Source organism: Amphiura filiformis, chromosome 3 (assembly GCF_039555335.1).
Source record: "Amphiura filiformis chromosome 3, Afil_fr2py, whole genome shotgun sequence".
Taxonomy (NCBI): Eukaryota; Metazoa; Echinodermata; class Ophiuroidea; order Amphilepidida; family Amphiuridae; genus Amphiura; species Amphiura filiformis.
In genome coordinates this window covers 55,585,500-55,597,455 of record NC_092630.1, presented here as the reverse complement: position 1 = coordinate 55,597,455, position 11,956 = coordinate 55,585,500, and the positions used below count along the sequence as shown (strand labels likewise).

Sequence of the window (11,956 nt, the reverse complement as noted above, 5' to 3'; positions counted from 1 at the left end):
CAAAACTATAGTGGAAATTGAAAATGAACACAGCTTTCAATAGCTGTATTCGAATCCAACCGCGATCGTATTTTGCACAAACTACATCGCAAACGCACAACCTTGGATACAGTACTAACCAATCACAAGTGCATTGGCATGATTGGATTCACTTTCGCATTGTGCACGCACAGTCGTACCTGCTGGCGTACATCACGCAGTGTACGCAAAAAATTGTCACGCTATGTCAGGTTGTGTTCATTCAATTGAAATTTCCACTATAGTTACCTTTTGGGACTTCATCAATCTTTTGGATTGTTCCCTTACACAACCACATGATACACCAAGAGCATAAAAGTGCAATCTGCGACATTTGTTTAAAATGATATGCTCATCGTCAACGATGCAATTTCTTTAACAAAAACATTGTCCTGACCTTTCACCTTCTATCTTTGATCCAAATATTACTACTATAACTCGCTCTTGTCAGCTTTCTTCTTTGGGTTAAACTTAAGTGATGCCGAGTTGATGCAGTACCGTTGCCCCGTCTTATCTGATGGCCCATCTTCAAAGACATGTCCCAAATGCGCACCACACTAGAAAGACAACACAAAATCAACAGAACTGGTTATGCTTTGAAAATATTTATACGATGAACAAAATTGAAATATTGATGAACTGATACGAGTATTTGATCAGCTTAGGCTTCCGTCACAATCTCACCAAATCCAAAAGTTTATGTTATAAATGGAACTGAACAGGAATACTCATTTTTTCATTTACCAATTTCAAATATTGGTAAAAGTAATAGAGAAACATGGTTATTAATGAACAAAGTAAATCAAAACCCAAAGAAGTTGAAAATTAGAATTTCTATACAACTTTTGCCAACATTGTTTGATCAAACTATAGGAGAGAATATAGCCTCCAGCAATGGCATACAGCTGTTTAGATTAAGATGCAATTAAACTACTAAGAAATTGAGAATTACACAACGAGGGGCCAAATGCAAGTTATAAAGTAGGTAATTAGAGTGTTATCAGCCTATTCAGCTGGGTATATAATGTTGCTAGGCACTGCCTCTCACCATCCACCCCCAGATATCCACCTAGTAAATAATTTCCACTTGCTAAATGATGCAAGATACTGCGATGCAAGATCATAAGGGACACTCATCTTGTTTTGCAAATAACATAATAACCTTTGTACTGGAATTTATTTGACTAGAATGCAAACACGGCTTCTAGGATATATGATATGGTTTATTATGATAATTACTCTGGGAGTATAAAATTAGTCGTATATAGATGGGTTTATAATGGAAGAAGGCCCTATCTCATCGTGTCAGTGCAAGAACGTCCTAAGTGATATTTTGGGAGAAATTGAGTTAAGTTAACTTATTTGACTCTCTCCATGCGAGTGATGAATGCAGACGACAAGTTTCAAAATTTTCTCAAAATATTCAAAAATTGCAGAATTGCACTTTCAGAACCAACTCATTTAGCTTGATCGCAACACATAGGTAAATGCCCCACATTTTAAGCTATTTTACAATTCAAGGCAATTAATTAAATTTTGATGGAATAATTAAAATGTTAAGAAACAAAAAAAAGTATAGAAATTGAAACACAAAATATGCTTCTGCAAAATCTCTGACAAGTCACAGTGGACTGTTATTGCATGGACACAATGATCTGCAATGATATCTGGCAGCTATTGTAGATGAGACCTTCTTCCACTTACCCTTCAATATATATACTATCTTTTATAATAGCTGCTTTGTTTTTTTTATATATTTTAGAATGTGTAGGGAATTAAAACATTGTGCACAAATTATAATTTCAAGAGTCATACTATCTGTAGACTTGTTTTTTGCAGTAAATCAGATGAAGACCAGACCTGAAACTGACCATTTGTGAAAAGAGGAAAATGCTTTAATAAAGAGGACAATAGCACAAAATCATGCTAAAAAAGCTCAAATTGTGCTGAAAATATCAATACATTAATTAGGTTAAAAAAAAAGAGGAAATCAGCTAAAAAGAGGAAAAGTTTCAGGTCTGGAAGAGTCTCAAATTAAAATTTATAATGATCTTGTGCAATTGATTAATAATTTAGTGGCTATAGACAGCAATTGATGATTCAAATGTCTTGTATTTGCCTTTAGATTCATCTCCCACCTGGAATGGTAATTAAGGTTGCTGATATTTGATATCACGGTAATCTATCTATGGATTCTTTCTAGAGGTGATAACATTTATGGGAATTTGTTACCGAGTTTATTATGCTTGACATGCAAAGATGTATATTTCAACATGAGCTTATTTCCAAGAGACACATGTAAGTGTAGTCCAAAATTTAACCAAAAGAAACAAATAATCAAATTTGGAAATAGAAAATAAAAATCCAACAATCTTCTTGTTGATATAAAATTGAATATTCATACGTAGTGGTATATTGTCAGCCTGCTACGCTAAATGTCATTCTTACATGTTTCTCATTTGCAATTTTGATTTTCTGAGTAATAAACCCATAATTCATCAAATTTCCAGCCGCGTCTTTCATTAACTTGTGGAATACATCTCTTTTGATATATTCCACAACTTATTGAAGAATGCGGCTGGATATTTAATGAATTATGGGTTTATTACTCAGAAAATCAAAATTGCAAATGAGAAACACGTAAAAATGACTTACGCATTTAGCGTAGCAGGCTGACGATATACTATATGAGAAGAATTTTTAAAACTTCAACACTACTTTGAGTAAACAAGTAGATTAGATGAACATTTTTAATTTCAACACTAAATTTGATTGCTTACTGGGAGCACACATTTCACAGTACCAACTGCATCCTCAGCCAGATGTTATGGCTCTGATGATTTCCACCAGGGGGACAAGGAAAACACCTTTGACGAATTGACGTAGTCTACAAGTGTGAAGTCATCCAAGTTTGTCCACCATAAAGCATCAGAGCATAACATCAGGCTGAGGAAACAGTCGGTACTGTGAAAGCGATCAAATTTAAGTACCGGTAGTGTTGATATTTAAAAAATTCTTCTAATCCACTTGTTGATGTTGTTAAATCTATTCATTGGAGATAAAATTGTTAGGTATGCAGATAGAATAATAACATCATCATCATTTTATGACCGGCATTTGAACATACCTTGGCACATACTGTTTCTACTCTTTTCATTCCATGTGTTGAGTCTTCATTAAATATTACAGTGCCTTGCCCAGCCATGTCATAAAAAGAAGGCCAACCTGCATGTGTGAAACAAGAAAACAAATAATATTACTGTTTAAGTGTCAAACTTGTTTGTATTAACACATACAACCCACATTTTCCAACTGCAAATGTGACACAATCTGGTACATGGAGGCCACAGGAGGCATTTTTGAAAATTGAGTTACTATAATTATTACCTTATACAGACATTAGGCTATCATATACTGTTAACACTTAAAGTCTAGCATACTTGGTTCTACACTTATGAAGTTTTGCGATGTCTATTTTCTTATGTATTCTATTGTTTTTTATTCCATATTTTTGTCTCAATTTCAAATTTGCTGTCTTTGGCCTCCATGGACCAGATTGTGTCACATATACATATACAACCCACATTTTCCAACTCCAAATGACTTATTATTAATAATTAGGTCAACAAACAAATTCTGATTCAAATCTCATCCTATGCAAAGTGATGGATGCACCAGAGGATATACACAGGCCTGGAAAAGGCGGAATCCAGAAAGCTCATTCCCTGGACATTTTGGGATTTGGTAGGAAATTTAGGAATTTGGAAGATATTTTGCTTCCCCAAGAAAGAAATGCATGGGAAATTTGGCTATCTTAGAGTGACATTTGGCAAATCTTTTCGGTAGAAATGAACATTAACTCAATCCCTGGATCTACAAGTTGCCATTGAAGCATGTCAAGATTCTAACTACAAAACCTGCAGCTCCCTCATAAACTGATTTAATATATACCAACCATGTTCCAGAGTGTCACATCATTAAAACAGAACTTTGAGGCAAGTAGTGAAGTCAAAACCATGACATGATCTCAATATTATTGCTGTACAGCTAAAATGTCAGTCAGTATTGTTTGAAGTAGGTTGCAGCTGCCGTCTCAAAGGGATCATATAGAAATATAACATGGTAGATCTTGCACATCATCAGTACTACAATTTTCCAGTTTACAACTAGCATAAGCAAAGTGAAGTGATATTTTGCTTAACCATTTTATTATTAAATACCTTAATACATCATAAAATTAATATATGAGATGCGGGATGAGATGCCTGTGTAAATATTGGGATAGACTAATTTGAAATTATCATGCTTGAAATATCATGCATTAAGTGTAGAGAGGCGTTTTATTCTTGAGTGTGTTTTGCTTTCATGTGTGGGGGTGTGTGTGTGAGTGCAGGGGTTATCATGGGGGCTTGTAAGCACAACCAATTGGGGACATTTTCTTATCTATAACAGACAACCAGGTGCATCTGTCAACCGGTATGTCCTCTATATGGTAGAGACTATTTCAGCATACATCCTACCCACCGAAAAGCATAAAATGCAATAAAAACAACTGGGACATCAACCTTATGGGTCAGTACCATTTGGATATCAACAATATACCAAGTGTGTGTTAAGAAAGTTCTGCAGTTATGAGGACAAATAATGTGTGCATCCTCGGTTGTTACTTGTGTGTCCCTGATTGCAACCCAAAACATGTAGGGGTGGGGTGTATGTAGGGGGTGTGTATATACATGCATGTATGTGAGCATGCTTGCCTGTGAATATGAAAGCTTACTTGAACATGTATAGGAGAGTTTATGGAAGATTTCTCACTACTGTCATCTTGTCAAAAGCTAAAGATTTTCATGTTGAAGTTAATAATTAGCAATGATTTCATGAATAAAAATTGTAATTTGAAGACAGAAAGTATATTAGATTGGACATTGTTTAGAATGTGTTATATAAACACTAGTATTGTATTTCATTGATTGATGAAATACTAATAATGCAATGTCACATATGTTTACACTGGTGTTTGAGGATACACATCTGTAGCTATCCTAGCTAACTTATAGACATAAAGACCAATATTAGAAATAGTTCCCAATGTTGATAAAAAAAAGGGGGAGGGACACAGAAATTTCAATAAAAAATTATAAATTGGAATCTAACCCTGGTATCAGTCAACATTTCTAATCATTTCTTCTTTACTCATTGATGTGAGAATAGTAACCTATACATGATTTTAAAATTATCAAAATGTTCCCAAAGTTCACTTCTGCCTTCTGGCAGACAAAACTTCATATCACCCAATGAGCTTTTTAATCGCTACTTATGACCTCCTTCTTGAAAACATTTAGACCTTTCATTCATCTTGATACAATTTTGTCCGATAAAAATAGATCAATATTTGTGAGTAGTCAATTTCACCTGGCTCAACATGACGTGTATATGTCACTCCTCACATAAACATAATATGCTTGAGAGATGCTATACCATATATATATCTTTGAGTAATAAATAGCATGTTGTTTACTAATAAATTCCAATTGGTGGTATTTTGTGACTGATAAGTAGGGTGTGTTTGTTTGTGGGGTAAGTATGTTTGTGGGGGTGCACATGTGTGTGCAATGTGCACCCAACTCCTATTCCAAGGTCACTTGCATTTAACTTATTGGTGCAACTTTTAAAGCATCAAGTATACCATATATTGTACACTCTCTGATTATTTTGAGAACAGCGAAAAACACAAGAGAGACATGGCAAAAAGTTGCTTAATTCAAAAGTTTCCTCAAACAGAAAGTGCTCCAACCCAATAAGTATTACATCTAGATTGCCTCAACATGCAACACTAAAATAATAATTGTAAAACTGAACCAACCACATCCATCAAAACAGAATGCATTCAACTGATTGATTTCCATACATGGTAGCTTGCAGGTGAAATCTGTTGCAGATAATGCTACATGTTAGCAGACAGTTTTAACCCATTCTAAACCAGAACACAGAACTGTATCAAAATCAGATTTTCAATATAACACTTAACTTATTGTGAATGAATATTTGCCAAAAGGAACACAAGAAGGTATAAAATGTGCCTAGACATTAAAGTATTGCTTTCATAACATTGATTTGGTAATATGAAAACAACATCTCAAAATGTGTCATCCTTTGAAAAGATAAAGTCATATACGTCCATGTACAAAGCACAGGTGGCTCATTGCATACATGTATACATGTTGCATACCCTATGGGGAATTTAAGCAGCTAAGGGTAGTCTAAAAATTGACATTTAGATTAGGTAACAATTTGTTTGGAGTAACAGAGGAGTTGTGCAAAATGATAAACAAAATGAGGTTTGGTAATATACTGTGGAACTAGTTCTGAAACCTAGACAAAATTACTTCCAAGAAAATACAAGAGCTAAACTGCACTCAGTTCATTTCCATCCCTTGGTACCATTCCTTCTTGTATCTGTGGTATCATATATCAAGTTGCCTCAGAGAACAAACTTGTTTTATATGACTATTGCTATCCTTAAAATGTACCTCATGTGTTATATCATGGTGGTATTTGCACTAACAAGATTGTTTCTATGTGACTTCCATTTGCTTTTATATGACCATACTCTATTGCTATATGACTCTTAGTCCCGGCTCTTAGTACATAGTAGTATGTCATTAGTCCCTGATATATAGAGATTCAAAACTATAAGAATGCCAAAAAGTTCAGTTCATTCACCCCATGACAGGTACATAAAATCTGCATACTATATCATAGGATGATCTCATTCTCAGCCAAAAATGACATCTACTCGTTTTTCATAAGATAATATGAAATTGGACTCCTATTATACACACAACCCACACAAGTATAAATTATCCAAATAGATCTTTAAACCACAAGGGTCTTCCTTTTTTGTTTTCACATTGTCAAAACTCATTTTATGCTAAAATAAACCTTCTCAGAAAGCTATGAATCAATCCCCTACTCCCATTCTGCAATGTATACTTAGTTCAATGAACCAGGATTTGGAAATGGATCATTACATAAGTGCAAGGAGGCTATAAATGTAGTGTGTAGCTGCCTTTTTACTGGTACAAAAGGGCTGAACAACTAATACTCATTCATCATTGGTATGTGGTTCTTGCCTTGGTTTCACAGTATAACTCAAGGTGTATGTATGTAATGTACACTGTAATAAAACCACCAGTCAAAACAAGGCATGGGCAACTCGAGCAGTATAAAATATTTATTGAAAATAGAAATAGTTAACAGATCAGATTTGCTTCCCAAGAATGCTATCACTCTCTGTGTAAAGGAGATCTATCTCAATAGAGAACCACTGATGGAAGTCCAATAATTGAACCATAATCAGTAAAAGCCCTACATTATACTTGATAATATGTGACCCATTCTGTCAAAATCAGTTGGAACAGGGCACCTACATGTTACACAGTTTCTGTCTGCCTCTATCAAACAAAGGCATGGAACAAGTGTCCAGTAACAAAATGTAGTCGAAGGTACAAAGTATGCAAACATAAGATTTTACAAAATGATGCATGAAGATAAAAGAAACCCATCAAATTTTTTGATTTAGAGCCAAACAAGAATAGCAGAAGAAATTGAATAAGAAACATCTGATTTTGTAAGAACAGGTCACATATAGCACATGGCAGCAATAACTTGTATAAATCCAGTTTACTTACCACAGCCAGAGTCAAATTTTGTCTCTGATCTGAAAAGGTGAACAAAACAAAATATACAAAATGTAATATTAGAGACTCTATCATCTTTGTATGATAATGAGGATTCATGACAATGGATTGAGTATTCATGATGTGATCATTACTCATGCATCAGGGTAAAAGGTTATTTTCAAATAATGATCATACCATACCATGTTATGGAATATTTAAATTATAATTAGTTTGTAATTCAACTACAGTGTCTTCAAATTACACATTAACTTTAATAACTTCTCAGGTGTCTTCAAATTACATATTAATTTTAAAAACTTCTCATGGTCCCCCTTGGAGAGACTAATATCAGATACTCAAAGGGCTACTTTGGTTAAAAGAAAGATAAAATAAATAATATTACATGTAACAGATCCTATAACTTACTTGAAAAGTAAAGCGTCACATACTACACAATGGTATGCTCCATCATCTGCGATTTTGTATAGTTCCCCGGTGAATGCCCTGTAAAACAATGGACAGGAGTCAAGACAGTTAAATAAATGAATCCAAGGCTATAGTAAGGAAAGATGACTTTTGCATTCTACTTTTAGCAGGGCTTTCAACTTTTCAGAATTGCTGGGAGGGAGATATTGTTTCAAATCGTCCCAGTGAAAAAAAGAGGTAATTCAATGGACAGGAGTCAAGACAGTTAAATAAATGAATTTGAGGCATAAGGAAAGATGACTTTTGCATTCTACTTTTAGCAGGGCTTTCAACTTTTTAGAGTGAGATATTGTTCTAAATCGTCCTGGTGAAAAAAAGAGGTAATTGTGGAGCCCAATTTTTTCCGCTAGTGCTCAAGAATCACAAATTTATCTTTCTTCATTACTCATTAGTAAGTTACTACTCTTAATATATAACTATTGCAACACATCGTACAAATGCCACCAGAAACGCATTTTACTTAGATGAATTGTTATTTTCACTCAATATTTTTGATGATGCATGAGAGTTTACTACCTTGGCATAAGAGCGTGAGAAAGTGCCCAATAGTGTGAGGGCTAACATCCCTGCCTTTAGTTTATAAATTATCTCTTCAACCTTTTGAAGTATTTCTATACCTGACAACTTACGACATCTTCCATTTTATGCAATGTTTCTTTATATTTCACAGTGGGAAAAATTCCAATGAAAACAACCTACATGTATATGGAAGTGCACTACTTATGTAGAATAGTGGCACAATCTGATTATCCTTCTGACAAACACCCCAGGTACAAATAATGCCTTCACAAAAATACTCACAAACTAGTGGCATATCAAACTTTTACCATTTAACTTCCAAAGCATCCAAGCCTGTAGACAGGAATTAATTCAGGGACAGATTTACGAAAAAGAGGGCTTTAATATGGTGGTGCAGCACAAAATTGGGTGGATAATGGAGAGGATTTATGGGAACATTTGGGTGATCTTGGGCTTCTTGTGATGATTTGGAGAGGAATTTTGGGATTTGTGAGATATTTTGGATGGATTTGAGGGGATTGTTTTTTTACCTTGGTGGATTGGGGAAGGAAATCCACCCTCTCCTGGCAAACCTGAAAGTATCACCCACATTTATCTCATAATTACAATCCATCCAAATCCAAATCCTACTACCAACCTTTCTGTTCCCCTTTCCTGAGTTATATGGTACTGCAATGGTGTTAGTCTGTTTTTTAATTCTTCTTTACTAAATTTCTTCTCATATATTTTGGTCTCCTCCATCTTTTTATCTGCAAAATATAAAACAAAAACAAAATTGGATTTATATTATTATCAAAATAATGGCACTTGTTGTTTGGTAAAGAGTGATAAAACCACATAAATATGCAAATTCATCAATTTTGGACCCCCAGACATTTGAGATTCAAGTCATTTTATTGATATGATAAAAGCCCATACTTATTCTTTCACCCTTCATTTATCATATATTTTCTCTGCATCTATCCTCTACAAATACATCACACCTGCTTTCTATAGCTGTAAATGATTCTCTTATTATATTTGTCACAAATAATAATTCTTAATACACATCTCTGTTACAAAGGTTTGTCGCTTAATAATTCCTCCGCACAAGGCCCAAATATGCCTACAGGTAATAAAGTCATATATTATTGTGATAGTCCATAGGAGCTTCATTACCAGTAAAAGGCTTCCTTAGGGTATATCATCAATAACAGCGCCAAATTATGTCCTCAATTCAACCCCGAAAACGAAGGAGACCTTGGATTTAATTTACTCCATCACCATTTGACCATGCAGCACCGCCAAATTTTCAGGTCAATTTCGTCGAAGCAATTTGCAGATAGATGATCAGGATGGCTCCTTCAATATTTGCGCTGTATAGCTATAAAACGTTAGACTTTTAACCACTTAAGTACTCTTCTTCAAAATTTGTCAAGTAGCATGCCGGTGGCAATATTTAACACCTTCATCTGGGTTGATGCGGAGAGTCCGTAAGATTGTTTTATGTCATGATAAATTAATTAAATGCAAAGATGGGTTTTATTAAGCAAATCTATAATAATCTATGTTGTTACTAGGAATCACAACAATACACTTTTATTTGCAATGGCAAGTTTGATTTTCCCTAATTCCATAAATCCCACCGATGATCTTTCTGTAGCTATCTTTGTCTAGATGTCATTTTTGTCAAGCGATGGGTCATAGTTATGTCCAACACTTAAACGTGGCAAGATTGATTAATATCTTAGAAGCTTCCAATAGCTCTAATCTATAATTTTGAAGGAATAGCATTTTGACAAAATAAGGAACCAGTTCAACTGATTAGTTGAATCCATGCACACATTTTCTGACATAGTATTTGCTCACTATTAGGCACGTTCACATGGACGGCTTTTTTGCTTTAAAAGCAACATGCACTATGGACCACAATGGCCTCATACCAATGGCATAGTTCAATAACCTCAGGTAAACAATCATAGTGCAAAATTTGACCTCAAGTTGCAGAGTATGAGTTTTTGTACCTAAATTGTCAAAGGTCATTCAATGAATGTACAAATGTATTGGGGTTAAAGAACTTTGCCCTGATAGATGAGCATGGTGTGGATCCTCAAGTGGTCCTTGAGTGCTACTGCTATGATGAGAACGAGTCATTTTATGATTCTCGAGTGCTGAGCAAAACCCATGACATTGGTTTTAATAATATTTATTTGGTGCGTATTTGGCGCACGCCTCACTAGATAGGTTAAGCTTCCGTTTGTAATTCCAAAGCTGACATCATCTGGCATCTCAAAACTTGAGGATTCCAGTCTTCAACTGAATCATGTGAACATGCATGCAGCTCAGTCGGGGAATGACTTGGAAAATCGCAATTGTCAAATATGCCGACCCTCGAGAAATCTATGACCATCTGAAAACGTCTATTGGCAACTAAATCCAGACTCTAATCATAATACATGTATTCACCATTGCATGAATGCACAGCATATTGCACTCATACATGTACATTTATGCTTGATTTAAAGTGCAGTTGGACAGTTGGACATTTTTATCTAACTTCAAACAAATATTTTAAAGCATCTTGTCCATGTCATAGTTATTTCAACATTTGAATAAAACAGTAAGTTAATTTGAAAACAAAACTGAACTCATAAATGAGTGTTTTATAAAATATTTTGTTTTTGTTGTGCAACTGAGTGCTCAATTTCAAGGGCAAAAACTTTAAAAAACAAAACTTGGTAGTAACAAATTAAATAAACATAAGTACCCATTTAAACAAACATATCGTTGTAAAGCAACAAACAAGCACTTACAAACAGGCAACCCAGTAACAAGGTAACAATAACCATTTCATTGAATATCAATCTAGGCAATATCATAATGATCATAATCATGTAATGACTAGCCAATATGCACCTGCCACAAACACATCTGACAAGAAAATAATAAATGTTTATAACCAATAAAGAAAATTGTTTCCGACAATGTGACCAGTACATGTGTAATCACAGGCAAACCTTTTTCCTGGTCTTTGCAATTACATATGATCAATACAAAATTAATATCCTCTCACAAATTGCTATGTAACTTAGTTGACTGAAGTACAACATGGGGTGATTGTACTCTTAGATTTACTGCGTTTTGTTCACTTAGTTTTACTATCGCAATATATTAACATTCTGCTTGGCATAGGGAAATATGAGCATAAGGAATTTTGCCGGGGTGACTTTTTTCCTCCCTTCTTTACTTAACTTCTTTCTTTACTAGCTATA

The 11,956-nt window shown here is 34.5% G+C and overlaps 1 protein-coding gene across 4 annotated transcripts in view; it reads right to left on the bottom strand.

Moving 5' to 3' along the window:
- Positions 1 to 360: 360 nt before the first annotated feature.
- LOC140148781 (peptide methionine sulfoxide reductase MsrB-like) overlaps positions 361 to 11,956 on the bottom strand; it is a 36,673-nt gene continuing 25,077 nt past the window's right edge. For all 4 annotated transcript variants that reach the window (XM_072170844.1, XM_072170845.1, XM_072170846.1 and 1 more), the window contains exons 2-6: positions 9,343 to 9,454; positions 8,127 to 8,204; positions 7,710 to 7,738; positions 3,146 to 3,243; positions 361 to 575 (exon numbers count right to left, since the gene is read on the bottom strand). In XM_072170844.1, coding sequence (XP_072026945.1) covers positions 450 to 575; positions 3,146 to 3,243; positions 7,710 to 7,738; positions 8,127 to 8,204; positions 9,343 to 9,454 — 443 coding nt within the window. In that variant the 3' untranslated portion in view covers positions 361 to 449. The remainder of the gene's footprint in view (positions 576 to 3,145; positions 3,244 to 7,709; positions 7,739 to 8,126; positions 8,205 to 9,342; positions 9,455 to 11,956) is intronic.